General features: G+C 29.2%; 2 protein-coding genes across 2 annotated transcripts; one reads left to right on the top strand and one right to left on the bottom strand.

The window, feature by feature from the left end:
• Positions 1–4,926: 4,926 nt before the first annotated feature.
• LOC124919991 (5'-3' exoribonuclease 4-like) lies at positions 4,927–16,322 on the bottom strand. Its single transcript, XM_047460371.1, has 23 exons — positions 16,011–16,322; positions 15,821–15,923; positions 14,857–14,933; positions 14,549–14,722; positions 14,092–14,211; positions 13,938–14,000; positions 13,748–13,858; positions 13,025–13,183; positions 12,772–12,849; positions 12,616–12,693; positions 11,135–11,179; positions 10,997–11,056; positions 10,819–10,914; positions 10,561–10,631; positions 9,109–9,237; positions 8,940–9,016; positions 8,821–8,861; positions 8,586–8,660; positions 8,342–8,499; positions 7,497–7,601; positions 7,333–7,408; positions 6,754–6,839; positions 4,927–6,650 (listed from the first exon to the last, which is right to left on the bottom strand). Exons 1-23 carry the CDS (start codon positions 16,206–16,208, stop codon positions 5,306–5,308), a joined length of 3,525 nt encoding a protein of 1,174 aa, XP_047316327.1. The 5' UTR covers positions 16,209–16,322; the 3' UTR covers positions 4,927–5,305.
• Positions 16,323–23,205: 6,883 nt separating this feature from the next.
• LOC124944729 (protein RESPONSE TO LOW SULFUR 4-like) lies at positions 23,206–23,722 on the top strand. The gene has a single exon (XM_047485072.1). The coding sequence runs from the start codon at positions 23,257–23,259 to the stop codon at positions 23,590–23,592; it is 336 nt and encodes a 111-aa protein (XP_047341028.1). The 5' UTR covers positions 23,206–23,256; the 3' UTR covers positions 23,593–23,722.
• The last annotated feature ends 1,612 nt before the right edge of the window (positions 23,723–25,334 follow it).

The following is a 25,334-nucleotide window of genomic DNA, read 5'->3' as shown; positions in this document are numbered from 1 at the left end:
GAAGTGTGGGCTGATTAAATTGCTAAGATGCTCTTTGTAATCTATATCTAGTTTGATTAAAAAAATCTATTAAATAATTTTTTGACTTCTAAGAACATTGACACTAATAATTGAATAAAATACTTTAAAAAATCTTTATAACATTATTTGAACAAAGTTCCAAAGCAGCTGACACTATGGTTTGTAATACTGATACTAAATTTAATATTCAAAGTCTGAGGTTTTATTTATAATTATATATTAATATTAGACTCTCTTTTTTAGGGTTATTTTATTTGATTTATTTTAGATCACAAAAGTAATTTTAATCTGCATAACAAATTTATAATACTCATTGTATATTTATTTTTTATTAATATTGATAAGATTGGGGAGAATCTACACTGGTCACAAGCTCATTTCCAACCTTTTTATATTAAATATTGTGAAATTATTATCTAATTCTTTAATTTTTTTCCTTTTATTTCTTCATGTTTTCCTTAACTTCAAATTCTAGATCCTCCTTAGGTAAAATGTCACTATAATTAACTATAGTTATAAAAAAGCAAAATGAAAAATAAATAATAATAAAAGCATCTAATTTCGAAATGGGTGATAACTTAACTCTTAAGAAAATATCTATAATTAGTTATGTAGGAATTAAATGAGAATATTACTACATAAAAGAATTAACCAACCAAACAAGTCCTTGAGCCATGTCAGATGCAGATGACTACAAGTACAAAGCGCGTGCAGCATGCTGGTATCCCAAGTCTAGTTTGATTCAGCCTTAAATAAGTCACGATTTTGAATAAACTATTTTTTTATGAGTGATAAGATTATTTCGATGCTATTCATACATGTAGTAGTTGTATCCTACTTATAAAATGACACATATACACAAAAGTGAAGCATCACTGTCCTCATTGTTGATTTTTTTTCTTTGTACAGGTGACGCTGTCTTAGTGGATAATGGTACTGCCTGTCAGTATGAGTAGCATCGAACTAACCGGAGTGATAGGGAGAGAGAATGATGTGTCACTTGAAAAAATGATAAAGTGTGAGGAAAGAGAAAAAAGAAAAAATTTGTTATTTTTTCAGCCAATCAGATTGCACCATGTCATTGTCTTTCAAATTCTATCTCCCAAATTTTATTCATCAATCATTTCTCTTTTTTTATTTTTTAATTTATGAGAACTAGCATGACACCTTACTATCATCACCTCCGTTTCAACTCAAAACTCTTCCTTGAATTGAACTCGTGACATTTTTGTCTCTTAAACCGACTATTATCAATATACTCCCTTGATGGGTTGATTTTAAATAAGTTATTACGAATAAGCTGAATCAAACGTGTCTCAATAATTTAATAAAAAAAATGAAAAAAAAATCTATAAAATAAGTGAATAATTAAGAATATCAAATCACAAAACTATAAAAAGATAAAATTATATTTTATGCTATGAAATCCAAGATGAAAAGGAATAAAGTGTAAAAACAGTTTAATCAAACTAGCGCAAGTTGTTGTCCTGACAAGTGTACGGTTTACATAAGTGTGTACATGCAGATGCTTCCTATTATTAATTGTTTTTAATATTTTTATATTATAATATGTTGAGTTGTTCAGTTCTTATTGGCTACTTCCATCTTGAATAATCTACTTATTATTTTTAAAAACTGTTAGGATTATTTGAGTAAAATAATATATAATGTAAATTTTAAAATTATTAAAAATATATATGTCAGTCTTTCATTTTCTTTACTCATTTCTTAATATATATATATATAAACTAATTTGAATTAGAAAACCTAATTTATGTACAACTTAAATTAATTTTGTAAAGATCTACGTTGTTTTTATAGTCTAAAGTATTGTATTGACGGGTTTTACATATAAAATAAATATTGTAATAAGTTATTGAAATTGTTTAAAAAACAAAATTATTTATACAAAAAGATGAATCCATAACTTTATTCAACCGTTTATTACACCTTTTAGATGTTGTCAAATATATATATATATATATGATAAGAACAATTTTTATAACTTTAATTCATAATCATTAAATTAAGGGCTTATTTATAATCTTAAAATGAAATCATGACTGAATTATAAAATAGTGTTTTTAGATTTGAGTTTTTTCTATCCATTTGGAATGAGATGGTATAAACTAGGGATAATAATTATAATTCGTTACGCGGTTTCGATTCGAATTATTCGGTTATAAATAGTTTTTATCCAATTTGATCGGTAGTTAACTGACAGACAATGATATTTGTGTCCTTAGTCTCGTTCTTACGCAAATTTTATCCAAACACTAATGAACACTTGAATATATTACATCATTAATAAATTTATTTATTATTTATATTTTATAAAAAATTTATTTATATTAGTTTATAATACAAAAATCAATATATTACAATATATAATATTATAAAAACTATTTATTTATTAATATATTACATATTTTAACATTAAATTTTTTATTTAAAAATAACTCATTTATGTTTTTTTTTAATATTGGGTTTCGCTTCTCTCATTTGGAGTTGGACTATTCCCCGCGGGTTAAACATATAATCCGCAAACACACTTAATCAATTAACTCGGCGCATGACTTGTCGTCTGATGGGTTCGAACCCAATACCTCATGAAGGCTGAGGATATCCACATTTTGCTGTCGAGGGTTCAGTTTGAAGTTCAGTTATTTTATATTTGGAGGATCAAATGTTTAAAAGAAAAGTCTGAGTACTTATTTGAATCAATTGTATGAGTCGGAGCCCATGTTATTATTTTGGGTCATAATAAAACTGAGAATTGAAATAAGATATCACCTCTTAAGAAGAGACAATTGGGGGAGGCAAATCCTTCATTCTTTTCCTATATAAATAGGAGTCATCTTCTTCATAAGAAACTTCAATATTAGTTCATACTTCATATATTCATCTAGATCTCTCTGAACAAGATCACTCTTTGAGTAAGTTTTATTGTATGGCAGCAACAAATTTGAAGAGTTTCTACGGTTTGGGAAAACAATTCGTCAAACAAATCCAATCCGATCTCCTATCTCCTTCTCTCGTCATTACTATAAGGTGAAATACAATTTTTAACAATTCATTATATTGTTTCGTACTTAAGACTTTGATATCATGTTATCTCGGTTCATTACTCTTAATTTGATGTTTGCATCGCTATTTGTTACAAATCTTATTGTTTGAACTTTGAAACCTTGAAATGAGTTGCACAATGTTCTTATCGATTTTCTAGACTTCTTCTTCTCATCTTATATGGTTCATTATTACTATTTTTTTTTCTATGCTAAAAAATAGCATAAAATGCATTGTTTAAGCAAAAGTGACAAAAACAAACATGAAAAAAAAATGGAGAGAAAAAGCCTACCAAAACAAATATAAAAATATAAGTCAATGTCATATAAATAATATTATTATAATATCTAAATAAATTATCATTTAAATGGTATTGAAATTATTTTCTTAGGAGAAAGAAAATTATAAACAACTTGTAATATTGTTGTAGACAAAATTTGATTGAATTATATTGAATGAATGATAAGGTTATAGTTTAAAATAATTTAACCTTAAACTAAACTATCTTAATTATAAACTAACAAATTTATTATTTATCTATTAAATAAAAATTAAAATGGTTTATACATAAAATAATAATTAACTTTAAATATTTAAACATTAATAATTGTCTTTACATAAATTTTAATAATTATCTTGTAATTTATAGAAAATTCACGTTAACAATAAATATATTAGAATATCTAAAATGACAAGAGAACAAATATTACAAATTCAATTCACATTTAAAAAGTCTTAGAATTGAAATGAATGTCATTATTAAATTAACTTTTTATATTAAAAAAATAAGTTTATTAATTTAGATTAGATTTTTAATTGAAAAATAAATAAATAAAAGAATAAAATAAAATGTGTAAATAGCGTGTAGAATATTAATTATTCAATTAGATAAGTTTGATTACTGTTTATAATATTGAAATTTTTTTATAAAGATAAATTTCTTCTCTTCTTTATAGGGTTGTCTCTTTATTTCTACAAGTCAATAAAGAATATGTTCATGATCATTGTCACCCACATAACAAACCCTTGAGAATATTTATTCCTTTGTTCTTTAATAGACAGTTTTTCAAATAATATTTGGTAAATTAACTATTATTTCACTAATTCATCTTTTCCAATTTTGTTAATAATAATTGACACTACAAGTTAAAATAAAATATAATCCCCGTTTTCAGGAAAAGGGCCGTGCATTCATCGATTTATGAGAAGAACTTTGAGGATAATGTGTGTCCATGTATAGTCCCGGAAAATTCAATTGCATATGAGAATTCAGAAGAGTATTGGGCTCCACACCCACAAACCGGTATATTTGGGCCACCCAACAAAGGAGGATTGCAATCGCGTTTAAGTGTGGATAAAGCGGCGGTTTCTGTACTCGAGCAGAAGGTCTTCTTTCGTCCACTTGAGCTTCTTGATAAGCCTGTTGACTAAGACTCGGGGATCTTTGGTTATAAGAATATTAAATAAGGGGTTATTATGTTTGATTAATTGCCCTTGTGAACAAAATAATCTGGTTGTTTGTTGTGTTTATTTATGCTTTTTGCTTAAACCAACCACTACATATGATTTATGTATGGGTTGTGGGTTGTGATTATTATGCTTGTGTAAACTTATGGTTGAAATATCAAATTACCAAATAAAATAAAATATCTAACATATTTGAAACATATGATGATTGAGTTAAGATGGAGGGCATTCATACTAACTTACTAAATTGAAAATGTATAAAATTACTTATATAAATACTCATGAAGAAATTGTAAATGTAAAATGCTTACACAAAATATATGATATTAGGGCAGCTATTCCCCAAAATGTCATAATAACAGTATCCTTTTAAAGAAAAAGAGAAGTAAATAAATGAAGGGCTTGAAAGAGAATGAATTGTGTCCACTATTAGGGCATCTATTGCCCCCAACAAGGGCAAAGAAATACAACAAATAAAACAGCTAACACAATTGCATCTTCTATTTGGTTTTAATCTAAAATCCAAGTTCAAAATCTGAAGGAGAGATGATTCATGATGATGATGATAATAATATATCCTTTTGTCAAAAAAAATCTTCTAACATAGAACAAAAATATGCGCAGACTTAACTGAGGACATGTTTGCGCAAAAGCAGGCAAAATTTTGATCAATGAACTCTTAGACCAACCTTGACGTTTTCAGTAGCAATTTTGTTTTTTTCTCTTGCTTTTCTTCTTCTTAAGAACAATATCATATAAGGCTTACACCAACTTCATCACATTTTCCAGTGACTTGATTTGGTTCCACTATCTCCTGCATATTTTCCGCTGGATCAGCATTATCATCAGATTTTCCATTAGCTTGGTTACTTTTCATTCTCTTAGGACTCCTATTGTCGGGTTCATCATGGTGAATTTCATTAACTAGGTTTAGTAATCCAGTAGAAACCGGCTCATTCATGTCTGTCTTACATTTCTCCGCATCCAAGCTGACTTGGTTCAGTTCCACCTTTCTCACGGAATCAGCATCACTAGCTTGGTTTCTTTTCCTTCTCAGACTCTTTTTGACGGGTTCATCATGGTGATTTACATTAACTAGGTTTAGTAAGCCAGTATTAACAGGCTCATTTCCGTCTGGTTTACAATTTACTTCCACTATCTCCTGTCTCTTTTTAGTGGGATCATCACATTTCACGGTAACAGCAGCAGCAGCGGAGTTTTCATTAGTAGTAGCTTGGTTTCTTTTCTTTCTCTTCTTACTCTTTTTGTTGGGTTCATCATGTTGACTTACATTAACTAGGTTTAGTAAGCCAGTAGAAACCGGCACATTCACGCCAGTCTTACAATTCTCGTCATCCAGGCTAACTACACTCTCACTGACTTGGTTCGGTTCCACATTTCTCACGGAATCAACACCAGCATCACTGACTTGATTCAGTTCCACCTTTCTCAAGGAATCAGCATCATTGACTTGATTTGGTTCCACCTTTCTCGCGGATTCGGCATCAGCATCACTGACTTGGTTTATTTTCCTTCTCTGACTCATTTTGAGGAGTTCATCATGGTGATTTCCATTAACTAGGTTTAGCAAGTCAGTAGAAACAGGCTTATTTCCGTCTGGCTTACATTTCAGTTCCACTTTCTCCAGGCTCTTTTTTGTGGGATCATCACATTTCCCAGTAACAACAGCATCATCCGATTTTTCATTCGTAGCTTGGTTTTTTATCTTTCTCTTCTTACTATTTTTGTTGGGTTCATCATGGTGATTTCCATTAACTAGGTTTAGCAAGTCAGTATAAACAGGCATATTTCCGTCTGGGTTACATTTCAATTCCACTTTCTTCAGGCTCTTTTTTGTGGGATCATCACATTTCCCAGTAACAACAGCATCATCCGATTTTTCCTTCGTAGCTTTGTTTCTTTTCTTTCTCTTCTTACTATTTTTGTTGGGTTCATCATGTTGACTTCCTATTTGCTTCTCAAGAAAAGAAACCAAGTTACGGAAACCAACACGTCTAGCAGGAGGGTATTTCTGGGAAATAAGCCTGTGAGCAAATTTTGCCAGACAAGGACCTGATACACCATTGGGGATGGCCCTGCAAAACACACCATTTCCAAATATTATTGTCATTTTTGCCACACACTAATTCTTTTTTGTGCATCATTAAGATGCTTTCCGATGGTGGTGGAAAAATATACCTTTCTACTTCCACGCGTCCCATCCAGCATGATGACTTCTCATGCCATAGAACAGGTGGAGGTTTGATATCACGATTCCTGATAGTCTGTTAAAACAAGAAAGTTGCAATGTATAAGACTGTTTTCTTTGTTGACTAAAGGTCAAGGTTGTGTTATCTTGTAACTTTTCGTTTTGGAAATCTGTATGTTCAAGATAATTAAGAGTTTCTATTACAATACTACATGACAGAAAATTGAACAATAAAGGATAAAGCATGTGGTTGAACTTTCAACAAAAAGACTATCAAGCTCAATAAACAGCAGTGAAGAACAGACTGCTACTGGCTTAAAATTCTCCGTAATGGCTTCATTTGGAAAAAAATAATTTATGTGTGATGGGATCACGTTTCAAATCACACATTTGAAAAAGGAGTGTATTTTGAACTTTGTCTAATTCAGATTCAGAATGCGTTTTTTTTACAGATCTGGATTCAGTTTCATAAACAAGTGTTTTCAACTGATTCACCATGAAAGAGATTGGAGACAAGAAGTAGAGTAAATATGAGGATGTCTAGAATTTAATTTCAGCGCTAAAATTACCTTCTCAGTCTTAAAAATTCCTGTTGGCAACATTAGAATGTGAGGATGGGAAGATGGACATTTATAATATACAGATCTGCAGAAATCAACAGTGAATGATTATATAGTTACAGATTCGTCAAAAAAGATTGAGATAAAGATACCAATTTATTTCAGAGACATACATGACTTTATTCCCTGTAATCAGCTCCATGCCAGTAAATGGTGAAGGGATTTCTACAGGACACACTGGCTTCTCAGAAATGTACATATACCCATTCATACCTCCACTGCAAAACCAGAAAAACCTTTAAAACGAATAATGGAAAATGCATTCTACGAAATAAAAGCGGATGGTATCTGATGGGAATATCCTGACAAGCTCATAGTCTGCAAAAATAATGTTATTTTTAGTAGAGAATGCATAATTTTATTATTAATAATTTGCTTAAACAATTAAGAAATCTAGCCTAGTTTTAAACTGTTTGTAATCCCCATATTTGCACTAGTAGTCTAAAATAACTTTGCAAAATGACCCAATTTGGAAGTTTTCAGATATAGAAACATTTGGAAACTAGTATCTGAATCCAAAAACGAAAACAATAATTATTCCCAAATGGGGCCCATGCATAGGATGGTATTAAATATTGTATGAACTAAAATCACAAGAAGGATGTATAAGCATGGTGACAGACTATTTCCTTTTCAAATTCATTCTTCCGCCTATTTCGTACTTTGTGAATTTTGTTAATAAGCAGTTGTTTGTTTGGGTTGAGATCATTTATCATCTACTTCTGTCCTATTAAATGGCCAAGATGTGGAACTTCAAGAAATATTGCAGTATCCAATGCCATTGATGTAAGATTTCCAGTACAGTATTTTTTTTAAAACCCACCTTAATTTAGTTATGTCTTCACATAGACAGTCATTTCAAGTATAACAGAAATAAAGGTACAAAATGCCATAAAAAAATATTAAAAGTAAATAGTTGATACTAAACAAGCCATCCTGCATGAATTAACTAACGCACCTTGCCTTAGGGTTGATTTTCCGCTTCACTTTACCATAGGCTAATTTCAGATTACCTTTATTTCTTTCACAAAATGGAATAATCTTCTTTGCCAAAGAATGTAATTCATGAACAAACAGTATATCCATGCCCAATCTGTTTCTCTTCCTTTCATCAGCCTAGAAAATATTGAACTTACTTAAGATAGCAAATACAATAGAGAGAAGAGGGCAGGTTGTGTAAGGAAATAAAAAGCAATTTATACATTTAATTTGTGCTCCACTTTTGCAGTCTCCAGAAGAAGCCGAGACTCTTCAATAAATGGTAGTTTGCAAATAGCCTAACAATGCAAAGCCAATTTGAGTTAAAGCCATCCCCCATACTGTAGTTTTTGCATGGTCATTCATGAGTTACTTGTCTCACATAGAAGTTAAAATACACACTTTAACATTCATAAAAACGATGAAACACTTGAAACAGAAGCTTAGACACAAACTTACCTGCCAAGACTGTTGTTTTCCATTCATGTCTAGCTCAAAGTCTGTCATGGGATCCCATAATCAAACTTCAATCATCATATGAGAGAAATGTCTAATATAATAAGAAATAAGAAACCTACCAGTGGGATAGAAGTCAGAAATTGGAGAAGATCGATTTGTCATTAGCTCCCTATAAAACAAGGGTAGTGCATGTGCACTACATTGCACATATTGGGTTAACAAACTATAACAACTAATAGGCATGCAGTTCGAACAAATGTATTGTTGCAGACAGTAGCAGAGTAAAACCTTGCAGCAGGCAGCACAGCCATCAACTGGTTATATGGCTTGAACGGTTTTCCAAGTGTAAAGTCAATCTTTAACTGATCAAGGTCATTTAAGTCTGAAGCAAATGGGGCATAATGATATGGATAAAACCTGCAGCATTTGATTTTTCAAAGAATAACTATGTCAAGGAACATATGATTACCAACTTAAAATATAAATGTAATGTATCTATGCTACAGGTCATCTGAAATAGATAATATAAGCGTAGAGCCCCACACTACATACTATTGTTTATCCCATTTTATGCCTAATAGTAGAAGAAAATGCATCTTGGGTTATACTGTTTCCTTGTTGATGATCTAAAACTTTTTTTTTTGAGTAAAGGAGAACTAGCATGACACCCCAATGATGCTCTAAAACCTAAAAGCAAAAAAGATAGTAGCTTCAATCATGCACATCTTTATCTTTGAGACCCGTTTTTCTTTTCTTTTTTTTCCTGTAGGAGGTTAGCAAAGCATCCCACCACTTTGACCCCCACTTTAATCAAGGTGCTTTCGGTGAGAATCGAACTTGACATCTCAACCTCATAACTCCATACTCTTTCTAATTGAGCTACCTAGGTGGGCTATGAAAATCTTAGAGACAAACCTCTTAGGTTCAGACTCTTTCCACTTGAGCTGGTGGGCTATGAACATCTTACAGGCAAGCATGTCACAGCAGGTGTTACTATATTTTTTAGTAATTTTATTTATGACCGAGAAAAATAATACTCTTGACTAATACATCATGCTTAACGGTTTAACATTCTTTAAAACCATTTCCTTAAGGGCTTCCTTGTAAAATAGTTATTAGAGATTCAAGTTTACCACACCATAAACTTCTTTCTCCCCGGTCCCAAAAAGAAAAATCTCCTTTCTCTCAATTTTGCACCATCAAATGGACAGCAAAGTGAGCAATGCAAATCCAACAATCTTGTGGTATGTGCATGTAGGAATGCATTTAAAGAAACAATAGAAAGAAGCCAGGGGGGAATATATTAAAGACATGAGAATGCAGCAATTACCAACATTAGCAACTACTTTCTCAAAGATTAATATCATAATAAACATGTATGTATACGTGCTTCATTTCGAGCTAGAAAAATATCACATTCTTATGTTGGATTAAGTATAGATGAGAAAAATTGGAATAAGAGTTGAAATTAGAACTGCAATTCAATTCTTATGTTTGGAGAAATCATAGAATTGCAATCTCGAAGTGAGAAGGATGAAACTGAAGCTTAAAAAATCATTTGCATTCAATTCCATTGGAAATATATTTCCAATTTCAATTCCTTATTTTCAGGCATCTACCAAACAAAGGATTTAGAATTGGTTCCCCAATTCTAATTCTAATTTCCCCCGAAAAAAACACAGCTTTAAGGATGTCTTGTAATCCTAATCTATGAATACTGAAAGAATATATAGCACCCACCATTGCCAAGAACACACTCCTTGGTAATAATAATGCATGACCCAACAGATCCCTTCAATGTACTTCTGAACCTACAAGCAATAAAGATAAATAATTAAGGAAATGTAAAATAAATGCATTATAAATTTAATTTCTCAGAATGTTCAATAGAAAACGATCACGGTATCAATAAAAGAAGGAACACTGTTTTCCTACAAAAGAAAATGTAATTTTAAAATCAACCATTCACAAATAACCAATTATGACAAATTTCCATACTGCTTGTTTCCGAACTCTCTCAAGATCCTCTTCAGTTCCAGCACCAAACTTCTCAGCATAATATCTATCCTTGAACCCCTCTTCTCCAAGTCTAACCTGGAAAGAGGTTACATAGTTTTATACTTGGGACACAAATGGAAAAGCTACTATAAGACAAAGGTATTAAATTAATGTCAACCTTGTCTATTAAAGATATTGCATCGTTGGAGACAGAGCCTTTACGTCTATTCGCGTAGGACTTCCTCAATAAGAAAACAATAAATAAACAGTCAACTCTCAAATGAAATTTTCAATCAAAACAGAAACTGAAACTCACATTAGTATGTGAATGACCAAATTGCAGTTCCCTTTTCTTCTGCACCTGAATAATTTACATAATGAAATTAAGCAAAGCACAAGTACCCATTGCATTTTTCTCAAACTGTTGCCATAGCAACCATAATTAGGTATAAGAAGATGCAAAGTTATTTTTCTTTTGCTACTTTCAAGGTTCTCTATCAAGATAATTGGAGAACATATTGGGCTGTTTTGTTAGGAAAAATATACATTTGTTAGTTAGTCGAAAATCACAATGGTCAAAAATAATATGACAAGAAAACAATCTCTATACCAAATTTAACAAAAACAAATTACACTATAATTTGGATTTTGGATTATGATCTAGAAAATAATTTGTATACCAAATTAAACAAAGGAAAAAATAACACAATAATCTGAATCATAGCCTAAAATTAATCAATCATTATCCAGAAAAAATAATCATTTTTCCATTTTAGCTTTGGCAATTTCCATTAGATCGTGTGATTGTGACAAAATACTAGTATCCAAATAGGCTCAATAATAAGGTGTATCTAAAGAGTTACTATCCACTAAGATCAAATGATTGCAACCTTAACTTTGAGAGCCCGGCATAGTCTTTTAAATACATGTATCAAAGATCTTTCCTATAGCATCCCTGCATGCTTAAGCCTAACAATTTCCATGAATATAATTATTATTCATGTCAGCACACCACCGGAAAAGGATTTCATCTTAAGCTTATCAACAGTGTATCTAGGGGAGCTTTTATCCACTAGTCTAATAATTGCATCCTCAAATTGGACTTATCATGAGATCTTATAAGTGAAGAAATTATCCTTCCAAGTCAATCCTTTAATGGGTACGTCTTTAGTTTGTATTTCTTTTGACTTGGTTGGTAAGGTATGGCTACTAAGGTCATAACTTGAATACTCATTTAGCTCAGAGGTAAAGCGCAAGAGCACATCTACAAGGTCATGAGTTCGAATCTTCACCATTTTCAAAAAAAATACTAAGGTCTTAACTTGTACCGAATAGTATTTGTAGGGTTTGCACTATGATTTTGCAAACTTCGAAAATTATGGACTAAAATTAGTTTTGTCCCTTCAAAAAAGAATTCTTCAATGGGTACTAAAGCTAACAAATTCCAATGAACAACATACTATTTCTCTCAATTGCACCTTTAAAATGTATTTCACCTCCAATTTAGAATTCAAGGACACACAAGACTCCAAAATAACTTTTTATTTATCAATAACATTTCATTCCATGCAAATTTAATTATGACGACAGATCAACAGAAAATTGTTTTTATTAGCAGTTCAACCATACATTGTCATCTTGGTTTTAATTCATTTATAGTTTTATAAGCACAACAACATCTACTCAAAATAAATGAATCTGAGAGAATCAAATAGGGAAAAAGGGTTATTTGAACATAAAGTAGCCACATAGGCAATTTGAAACCCAAGACAAACCAAATGCACATGATTGTATAACCTGTAAACGCTTCAAGAGTATGGCATTCTCATGGGCACCAACTGCTTGTATAAAGTGTTGCACTCGTTCCAGATTCACCTATGGATAAAAGTTAATACAGTGAAGAGAAAAGTCTGAAACAAACATATTTTGACTTCTGGATGTTCAATAGGATACCTCAAAACCATTTGTAAGATATCCCCCCATCTGCTTGAATTCCTTCTTGTAGACAGTCATAAGTAAATCAATAGCTCCCTGTCAAATGAAGTGCCAAAGAAATATTAGCAACCAAATGCAGTGAGAAAATCATAAACATGTAGCTAAAAATGAAAAAAAAATGCCAAATATAGTAAAGAATTAAGAGGATCGAAAGATCAACAGTGTACAACAAGCAAGATAAACATAATAATACAATTGCATACCAACGCACCTCAGATATCTCTAAAGATGGTACATGTGGTAGAAAATCATTCCCCACAAACATGCACATGAAGACAAAATCATCAATCGAACGTTCGAGGTCTGGTTCGACTTCTGGTATTCTCAACGCATGTGCCAAGTATTCTCTAAGTATCCATACATGGAGAAACTGAAGAAAGAACAAATCATTTGGACTGTTACCATAGCTATTTTGAGAAAGTAGCTTTAGCACCACAAATAAGTCAATTTCAATCACATACTAGTTTATTCCCAACTCGGATCTTAAAATGTTTTGGACTCTATGAATGATCTTCAAACTAATTTGTCATCACATATGATCCGGAAAGATTTAAATTAGTTAATTTGGATCATGATCATATGTGATGACAAATTAGTTACCATCTATAATTAGCCAAAAATGACATGATTGATCACCATCTATAAGATAATGTTTACACCAAATAAAGCAGAAAACACAGTATGATTTGGATCATGTTATAAAAAAATACTAAATAAACCTAAAAATCACAGTATAGTATGAATCATGATCAAGATAACAATTGATCCCCTAACAAAGAACAAACTCCATTTAATGACTAAAAGGAGAGAGGAATATATCAAATGGAAAAAAATATTTTAACTTAAGAGATTTTCCAATGGGATTGCAATTGTGACAAAAGCACTTGTTTCCGGATAAGCATTTTGCGGCATTCAAAAGAAAATTGATATCAACCTGAAATTTCTGCCTCTTTATGAAGTTGGTGACACTCATATCAAATGCCTCCTCGTGAAAAGAAGGGTTTTGTTGATCACTTTTATCATCTGATTGTGCCTTGCGAACATCCTACATATACAGTGAAAGATGATTTTATTAGGGTTTTATTCCAAAAAAGAACTTCATGGTAAATCTCCAGCCAACAAACCTCTCTCAGCACTGAAAAATAAAGTTCATGTGTTGCAAGTGCAAGCATGATTAAATCTGCATCCTGGAGAAACATGAAAAATGTAAGACTGTCAATCCATGCAATGCCAGCTGCTCAACTGAATGAAGTATATAGTTAAGCTTGTTGAAGTTACCAATCCATACAAACAATGTCGTGTATTTGGATCAAACCCAGGCAAATTTCTTTGCAAGCGAACGTAGGATATTATTTTATGCTCCCCCTCTCCCGGCACACTGGCATCTGAAAGAATAACCTAAATGTTGCCAATAGAAATACATTAGGACCTTGTTTGATGAAGGGTTATGTGGATTAAATCCAAATAAACATTTATCCTATCATCAACCACATTCAATTCATCAACTAAAAATACCCTTAATTTATTTTTATAACGTTTTCAAACATTAAATACATACGATATTTTAGTCTAATAACCCAAAATAATCTATTTATCATCAAACAATAATTTATTTCTAAAGAATATACATCAAAAAAGCTCTAGTAGTGTTGGTAGTTATAGATGCAGAAGAACCAACAATCAAATAGCCTATAAGATTTTTGAGGAGGAAAGATGAATTTTCACTTATTCATACCTTGATTCCCTTCCATCCAGAATCCATATTCATCCTGTGGTGTATATAATATTGAAGGGCTGAAGACAGCAATGACATGAATACAGTTCCAGGTGTGATCACATTTGAATCCTGTGTCTCAGTTTGCACCCTACTTGTTCCTTTTAAAAAAATTGCTCTCTGTCTCTTAGTCATCTGTTAGGTAGATTATAAATATACATATGTCTTCAGCTTCTTTAATTGGAACAAGCATTAATGACAAATCTGGTATAGGCATATCCTCAAAAACCAGAAAACTCAAACAATTGGAGGAAATCAAGAAAACTCACTTGGTCGGCTGCATCTTTAGCAGCTCTAAATCGTCTTGAACGTTGTTGATTCATCTTAGCCCGTGGCGCAACACCATCTACAAAGCCAGCACATCATATTTCAATAATTTTTTGGCAAATATTTGATTGTTTTGTTACCAACTTTTTTCATGTTGACAATGATCTAAAAAATAATCCAAATAATAACTTTATCATGATAAATAAGAAAAGCTCTATACCAAATGAAGCAAAAAAGTATCCTACAATTTGGATCATCATCAAGAAAATAATTTGTATACCAAATGAAGCAACAAAAATTACATGATCCAAAAAAACTAATACCAAACAAACAAAAATCACTTTTAATTTTAACTTTAACGATTTTCCAATAAGATCATGATTGTGACTAAGATTGTGACAAAATACTAGTTTCTATATAGGCTCGTTATAAATCCCGACCTAAATAAATTTCAGTCTTGGACATAATCATTGCGAACAGGGCATACTACCCATTTGAAGCATGGTACAAGAAAAATAAATTAGCGGCTTGAAAACAAGTTTTAAATAGTCGTGCTTAATCATATGTTGCACGTAGAAAGTTACTAACTAACCCCACTGAACTATTCGCCGTGATTGCTTAACTTTGGACTATATGAAGGAAGCTATAATACTTTAATAGACCAAATTCCTACATCCCCATTCATAAAAAATGTGTGATGAACTTGTTTCCACTATCTAAAGGCACAAGTGAATATTAATAGCATCTGAAGAAGTAATGCATCAGCCTTTAATGTAAATCATCAAATTTACCAAAAATCATGTCACTTGTGTAAAAACTGCATTAGGGTTCACAGTCATTCCAAAAAACAACCAGGCCCAAACTACAAGTTCTGGATTACCTATCTTTCCCAGCACTAAAATCACATCTAGCATAAGTATAATAGAAAAGAACAAGTTCTTTAATAGAATACGGTTCTTCACTTACCAATTGCCATGAAAAGAAGTTTTCGAGGCCTAATGATCGAAAATATTCTATCAACATACTCAAAAACAGCCTTAAAAACTTGATCGTACGTCTTCGGGGGTTCCTGCAGTAAATGAATTACAAAGTTTAACACTCGAACATAAACAAGAGAGTATATTAGTTCTTTTAGGAGTGAACTTAATTCTTATACCAGGCCTTCAGGGTGGAAACATGGATGAATGATTGCGTTCATATCAAGATAGAGATTGTCGAATTCAAACCCATTTGGGTTAGGCCTACAAAGATTGAATGGTGCACCTACGTCCTTAAAGGGAGCTTCTTCGACCACGTTAACGACAGACTTTGGGTACCTTTCAACCAGAAAACGGTAAAATGCAGGTATTCCCATCTCCGATTGGATTTGTATCTTCTCTTACGGTAGACGTCGTCGGAGCTGTGTAAGCGAAATCAGATCATCAATACATACCTCATTAGGGTTTTAACAAAGCGAACTAGGGTTTGGGATATAAACCTGCCGCTGCTGGTCACTGAAGTTGCCAATATTCTTTTTTATTTTTTTATATATCAGATGAAATTTATATGTTTTTCAAAATAGATTGATTAAAATAACCAAAATATTTTAAATATATTTTATTTTATTGTTGGTTGAATTAAATTTTAAAAAATAATTGTATGCTCTACTTAAAATCACATATTATAGAGGTAACTATATTTTTTTATTTATTTTTTTAAATTATGGTTGTCCTTCCTTTTGAATTTAGATAGTAATTTTAAAATTGAAAAGAAAAATAATGTGATTCTTATCATGTCAATTATCTTGTTTTATATCTTAGTAATCTTGAAAACAACCAGCTTAACATATTTTTGTAAATTTAAAAACATTTTCAAACAATTTAGAAAATAAAAATACTCTATAGTCTCCTTACGAAACAATCTTTTTACCACTACGGACACATCAAAGAAGAAAATGTGCAGACTTTCGATATTGTCGTTGAAACATTCAGAATGGACGTTGAGGTTAAATGAAGCATAGGGCTGTTCAATCGGTCAGTTAATCGGTTAAACGGTTTCGGTTAAGACCGATTTTGCCTTTTATTTTACAAACCGGTTAACCGGTCGTTAATGGTATCGGTTTTACCGGTTCTGGTTCTACCGATTTTGGTCGGTTCCGGTCGGTTAACCGGGTTTAATTAGGAGCCGATAATTCAATTTTTTAAGTAATATATTTATGAAATAACTTTTTCTTCAAATTATTGTTTGCACTCTCCTATTATATTATTTTCTATCATTTTTTGTCTCTATTATAATATATTATATTATTATAATATATTTTATTGATATATTTAAGAATATGTTATAATATATAATATAATATATTTTATAGTTATTTTGTTAGTTTTTTATATATTTATTGAAAAAATTCAAATTCATTATGTTGATTAATCTTTGACCAACCAAGTATAGGTGAATATTATTGAATCTTCTTCTCAACCAATAAAACAAGTAGTTGAATTGGTAAGTTATAATAAAATAATGGTTATAATAAAATAATGGTTATCTGAATAAATTATTTCAGTGTTTATAATTTATTTTTGTAAAATTTTATATAAATTAAAATGTCTGTTTAAAATAATTTTACAAAATTATAAATTTAAATTTAAAATATTTTTTATATATTATTAAATATTATTTATAAAATATCTATTATTTATAAAATAACTAATACAAATTATAAAATATAAAATATAAAAATATATAATTAAATTATTACAGGTTAAACCGTTAGAAAAATAGGTAAACCGAAAACCGAACCGTTTAACCGGTAAAAAATCGGTTGATCGGAACTGTTAGAACCGGTTAAACAATAAACCGTTAAAATAGAATCGGTTAACTATCAGTTCGGTTGGGTTACCGGTTTTCCGGTTTTTTGCACAGCCCTACTCATGGCCTAGTATAACACATTCAAAGAGATAATTAGTCAAAAAGAAAACAATTTCTTAGAGTTTTTCTAATTTATTATTTATAATAATTCAGTCATTTACAAATAAAATAAGTAATTTATGTATATTAAATGAAAACATCTTGTCGAGGTAATATATTGTTAAATTAGATAAAAAAAAATTAAAAAAATATTTATTGTCTAAGATAGTCCTAGGATCGCCATTGAGTTGATCCATAGACATTTGGTATTGCTTGATAGGTGGATGTTGTACCTCGAGACTCAAATGTTGGACAATGTTGACCATGTATCTTTGGATTGGGGTTGTTTCGCCAAGAATCCAGATTTGGGATAGACTTGGGTTAGTGAAATACGTCTTGGATTAGTGAAATACGGTAACAAATGTTGGCTTGGATTAGTGGAATACGGTAACAAATGTTGGGTAACAAATGTTGAGTCCTAATTATGTTAGGTGGAAGCGATGTCGCTATCGTCCGGTTAGATGAAAGCTAAAATGTTAATGAATGGTTTGGATTATGAGTCAAGAGGCAACAGAAGTCGTGGAGAATGAGTTGTGCGAAAAGAAAAAATATTGTCCCACCACATATATTTTTCTTTCTGAGAACTAGGTTGAACATAGTGATAAAATAAATATTTGAGAATTGATTAAAAACTTCGCTACGATCGATCAAAGTGACAATATTTTGCTTGAAGTCACTGGACAAATCAATGATTCAAATTATTCAATAAAAATCTTATGGTCATTGAAAGGATGTTCCTAGACTCATTTGATCTATTTGGGAAGTTTTTACATCATTTAATTTCTTAGGTTGGTAAAATAAGTTTGATCTTTTGTTCAAATTAAACCATTACTTGATTTTTATTACAAATGTAATAATAAAATCTTATTGGTAGGTTCTAATAATAAAATCAAGTATTAGACTTAAATAAATACATTAATGATTAAATGTATTTGAATTAATTAATTATATACAAACAAATAAAAAAATAAAAAAATATATATTATTGAATTAAATAGTTTACTGCCTTAACTAGTCAATCCAAACAAACAAATGGATTGAATCAAAGAAATAAAATTATCAAGTAATGAATAAGTTATCAATTTATACTCTAATGGCCAAATATGTGTATTGAATTATTTTCAACAATCATATGCATTCAATTTCATTTAAATTAATTTGTATTATTCAAATTCATTACTAATGGTTTTATTCTTAATTAATAGCATTTAACATGAGTTGTTAACTTGTCAGGTAGTCATTAATTTTTGTACAATTCTAACAATAAGTTAAAAATCACAATTCAGATATATATATCTCAAGAGTTTAAAAAAAAACAGAATATTTCTATTATTTTATTGTGATTGTTCTTAAATTTTTACTCTGAATATATTTTCTTTAAATTATGTAATAATAATTCTATCACAATTCAAATATTTGTCAAGTTCATTAGTACATTGCAAATTTTCATTGTACATTAAGAAATATTGCTATTAACGAAAATCAATAGACATTTTGTGGAAATATAAATGCGCCTGAAAATGATATGGAGTTTAAAAATTGAGAGATGGTAGGAAAAGAGATATTGAAAATAGCGAGATATCCAAACATCTCATTCCAATCTTTGTAGGTCATAGAGGTAAATCTCATTTTTAATCACTTTCAGAATTGCACATGTTGCTTTTATTGCCAAATTGATGTTTGGTCTATCCATTACAGTTGGTCATGTGGATGCAGAAAATGTGTAAACTCTTAAAACTGTCATTGATGTGGTCAGGATGGGCGGTGAATATGATCTGAATGTATTTGCTAGACATATGCAATGTTGCCAAGAATCTTGGTTTGGGATGGACTCGGGTTAGTGGATTAAGGTAGCAAATGTTGCCGCTATAACTTTGTATAAGGAAGCGATGTCACTATCGTCGGATTGAAGCTAAGATGTTAAGAATATGATGTTAAGGAGGGTCTTGGACACGAGTCAGGATTATCACACATTGAATTGTTAAGGATCTAAATGGTACAATGGGTATGATGAGCATGGCATCTAGTTATGTCATTGATATTGACTTTGTGTTGTTGATTTATGTGCGCTTGGGACCAACTTGATGTTCAAGAGGGTTTGGAGGCGAAAGAGAAACAAAATTTATAGATTATATTGTTGTCATCAGAATATTTGATTGCGGAGAACTTCTAAAATGACATGATGCTAATGGTGATCTAGCAAACATTATACATGATTATTAAAAGTTTCCCTTATGCACATAATGCACTAATGCTCGAAGCATGAGTTTATAGGATGGGAAAGATACCAGAAAATTGGTTAAAGTGACAGACTTAGTTACACTATTGAATCTGAACATCTCGATAAAATAAATTGAAGAAAAAGTCAAATACATTGAAAAGACCAAATCGCTTGAAGTAAAGGAGAAAAAATACAAATCATACGAACTTGCTCCGACAAATCAACCAGAGTTGTTATCAGTATGTTGAAAATATGAAGGGTTTAACGAACCCCAATCCAAATTGGGCAATTTAGGTAAAACATTTGGTTGTTGAATCCTAACCCTATTATATCAAGCAAATTTGTGCATTAGAACTAGTAAACATAATTTTAGACTTTTAAGTCTAACAAGTTAGAATATATTTCAGATTAAAAAAAGGCCGAGTTACAACATAACCAAGATATACTCCCCAAATTTCAAGATGTCAACTATTAAAAATAAATTTAAAATTTAAATATATTAAAAAGTCAGAATTATTTGAAATTATGGATATACCTCAAAATATGAAATAATTTATAAGAATATTTTAAATAAATAAAGTAATAGAAGGTTGAAAGAGATCATCATCATCAATGAATTACTCATAATAGTCATCTTTCTATCAATTGAAAAAAAAAAAGTTTGAGAGGGTAAATATGAAACATTTGAAAAATAATGTGCAAACAAGTAAATCTTTAAAGACATTAAGGACATATTTAATAATCCTCAAGGATACGTGGACGTTTTGTGATCTTTAAAATGGGACGATATTTATAATTGACGTCACGACGTACGTTGGATCCTTTTTGCACGCGGCGGCAAGCTTTGTTTGGCTAATAACTTACTTGGGCCTAGTTTGGTTCCCAAATAACCAACATTTAACATCATCTCATAAAAAGTCCACAATTTAAAACTTTTTATATATTATTATTGGATAAATAGTTTTAAAATAAATATTTTTACTAAAATATTATTGTATTTTAAAATATTAATAATCCAATATTAAAACCAATAAAAGTTGGTTCCAAACAGCCTAAAAATAAAATATGCCCACTAACTTTAACATATCACTTTCATAAAGTTATTGTCACCATAATTAAAAATATTAATTCTTTCCACTAGGGGGTTTTTATTCAAATAAAAAAATAAAAAATCACGACTTACAAAATTTATTATGTTTTTTTTTATTAAATTTTAAGATATGGTTTGATATTGTTTCTAAGATTTTTCTAGATTTTGTTAATTTTTTTAAAATTTATTCTCTATCCTATCATATTATTTTCATCAGGACTATTAAATCATTCATTTAATTAATTAAATATTTTATTTAATTTAATTTAAATTTTAAATAAGAAATATTTTAATAATTAAATTAACTAAAAACCTAAATAATTTATCTTCTCATCAAACAAGAAATTTGTAGACAAAATTCCAAAACAAATTCAAATTTTCAAGATCAAACAAACTTAACTAATTTTTAAAATTATCAAAATTAATTATTTACAGTAAATTAAAAAAAAAAAATATCCAACCAATTTACACTTTCATTATCATTTGGAGGTTGATTGTGTTATTTTATTTTAAACTATTTAATCAGTTAATTTACACATTTCAGTAAATTTATAAAAAAATAAATATTATAAAAATTACATCAATTTAAAAAGTAACTTAACTTTTTACAAAACATTATTTTTTTTAAATCCTGAATAATTCAACTTCAAACAAGCTCTTTATATTTTTGTTGCTTTGTTCATTTTACTTTTCTTATTATAATAAATTTATATTTTTTTTTATATAACTCAGCATCATCAAAAACAATATCCTTTAAATTTCATTTTTATTATAATCAAAATTTCACTAATATAGATCAGTAAGTCTTCATTTCCTAAAATATTATTGTCATAAGTTAAAATTGTATTTTAAAATATTAATAATCCCATATTAAAACCAATAAAATTAGTTTCAAACAACCCAAAAATAAAATACGCTCACTAACTTTAATATTTCACTTTCTTAAAGTTACTATCACCATAATTAAAATATATTAATTCTTTCCACTGGGTTGTTTTTATTTAAATAAATAAAAAAATCATGAAAAAATTTAGTAAAGGTAGAAATCCTAACTACTAAATTACATATTTCATTCATTAAAATATTAAAATAATTTTACTTTATTTTTATTTTTATTAAATTTTAATTTTAAATACAAAACAATTAAATAATTAGACCAATTAAAAACCTAAATAATTTATCTATTTATCAAACAATATTTTTTTTTATACAAAATCCCAAACAATCTCAATTCAATAAATTCTTAGCTTTAAAAAAAAATCAAAAATAATTATTTAGAGTAAATTAAAAAAAAACTTAAAAAAAAACATCCAACCAATTTCACTCTCATTTTCAATTTGAGTTTATATGTTTGTTTTATTTTTAATTATTTAATTTATTAATTAAAATATTTTAATATTTTTATAAAAAAATTAATAATTTTTTATAATAATTAAACAATTTTTTTTATCCTTTTACCAAACTTAAAAAAAAATCAATAAAATTTTTAAATAATCCAACTTCAAAGAAATTTATATTTTTGTTGCTTCTGTTCATCTTGATTTTCTCATTATATAAATTTATATATTTTTTTATATAACTCAACATCATCAAATACAACCTAATCCTTTATTAAATTTCATTTTTCACTAAAATATTCCATTATTCAATAATTTATTTATTTTTATGAATAAAAGAGAGCTAAAATGACACCCACACAACATGACTTCCCCGTTTAAACCTTTCAGACTACTAAACTATCTTGGTGGGGTTCAATTACTCAATAAGTCTTCATTTAATACAAATCATTTAAATAATTTCACATTTTCTTTAATTAATTAAATCAAACCAAAAAAAATTACCCATAACTAAAATATAAAAAATTCTTAAATTTATATATAGTAAAAATTAAAAAAAAAATCAAATTATTTCAAAATAACCCTACACATATACCAAACAAGTGATAGATATAATTTTCTTTTTAAAAATAATTTAATAAAAAATTTGAATGGATACAAAAGGTCTAAAAAGATGCTTCATTAGATACATTGAACCTAGACACATAATTCCAACCCTATAAATCTCATCATCTTCTTCCCCAAATTAAATCACAAAAACTTCATCAAATCAAATAAATTCAATTCATTTCCAATTTCCTCCATAAAAATGTTTCCAGGCATAGCAGTATCATCAAAATCGAAGAAATTTGCAGCGGGTGGAGATGAAGAAGTGATAAAAAGGAACGAAGAGTTAGAAAAGGAATTGAAGAAGAGTCTTGAAAGAGAAGAGAAGATGAAGGAAGAATTACAGAAAACATTTCGAAGATTGCGAGTGGCGGAGGAAGCGGAAGAACAGTTGTGTTCGCAGTTGGGAGAATTGGAAGCGGAGGCTGTTGATCAAGCTAGGGTTTATCGTGCTCGTATTATTTCGTTGGTGAATCAATTGGCTGATGCTCAGAAATTACTTGAAGCTAATTCTTCTCGTATTTCTCTTATGACCTAATTTTGATTTTTGATTTTCTTAGAGGAATTAAATATATGAGAATGGATTTTGTGCTTGAAATTCCTTGTTTTTATGAAATTGTATTAAGGAATTTGTATTTTTGTTTATGAATAATATTTTTGTTAATATATATATTATGTTATTAGTTTCTTTTATAAGTTATTTAAATAATTGGTGTTGGGAGGGGAAATTTAATTAAATGGCCTTAAGATTGTCGTATTTAAATTTTTAATCAGCTTGTAAAATTAAATGCATTTGTGACAACTTTTTTTATTGACGAAAATGTCCTCGTTGTGAGACTCAACCTCCGGTTGTGAGACACAACGCCGTGTGAAAAGTTCATAATCGCGAGATGCAATCCCAATTGCGTCTCGCAATCCGCATTCGCGAGACGCAACCGGCAATCGCCAGACAAAAAAATGTTTTGTTTTTTTTGAAAAATAAAAAATTGTGTCTCGTGATTGTCGGTTGCGTCTTGCGAATGCCGATTGTGTCTCGCGATTGTAAACGTCTAGCGACAGAGGTAAAATCGTTCAAAAAAAATGTGTCACCAGCCCATTTAATTTTATGCGTGGGTCAAAATGTCAAATTTTTCGTTAGAGGTGAAGTTTTTATTTATTTTTATTGTAATTTTAAAAAATAATAATTTTGAAGAGATAATAACTTTTTTTTGATACAAAATATTCAAAGATTATTAATTTGTAACGATAAAATAAAAAATAAAAATAATTTAATATTTGAGATAATTAACTGAGTAATTTAATAAAGCAGAGATATAATATTTTAGGTTAAGTTATTTAAATAACTTATAAGAAAAAAATTTGTCTGACTTCAAGAAAAATGGAACGAAGAATATACTTTGATGCTTTGCACATAAATGGTAAGATGACAAATTAAATAAAATTGGTTTATTGTTAAGATTATTTAAATAATTTTAACTAAATTAAATATTATTTCACTTATTTTTTATTCAGTATTTATTAATTAATTAAAATATCATTTCTTTTAAATTATTATTATATATTAAAAAAATTAAGTTCTTAATAAAAAAAACATTTTCTAAAAAATACTCATAATTATAACTTTTTAATTAATTCAAATTATTTAAATAACTCACTACTAAACAACAGACTAAATTCTGTTTGGTTATTATTAATAAAATTATTTGTACATGAAACGGGCCCCTATGATTCTCCTATATCTCTCTATGCCACACAAATCAAAAGAGATAAATAATATATAAGACAAATAATAATAATAAGAAATAAATAGATATTTAGCTTCATTTAATACTGAATCCACCCCTGAAGTTTCTTGATATATTTACATATACCCTTAAAAAAAATCCTTTCAATTTATCTTTATACTTATAATTAGTTTCTCCTCCACCCATATAATTATTGATTTTCCAAATTGACCTAATTTAATGTTTAACTTTTTAAATTAACCTAATTTATAATATAAGCTATCTTTATTTATTTTACATTTAACTATTTTATTAATATTATAATTTATTATTAAATACATTCTAAATTTAATTATTTATATTTATATTTTTTTATAAAGGTCTATGTAATATAATATAAATGATAATTGTTTAAGTATAGCCAAAAAAATAATATAATAACAAGTGTTTATCCTGTCACCAAACACACCCGAAACAAAACGAGACTTACTATTAAGGAGTAACAATGAAAACATAAGTAAAAAAATGTTCACTAACGAACAAACATAACATACAA

Source organism: Impatiens glandulifera, chromosome 1 (genome assembly GCF_907164915.1).
Source record: "Impatiens glandulifera chromosome 1, dImpGla2.1, whole genome shotgun sequence".
Lineage (NCBI taxonomy): Eukaryota > Viridiplantae > Streptophyta > Magnoliopsida > Ericales > Balsaminaceae > Impatiens > Impatiens glandulifera.
This window is presented reverse-complemented; position numbering and strand designations above follow the sequence as displayed.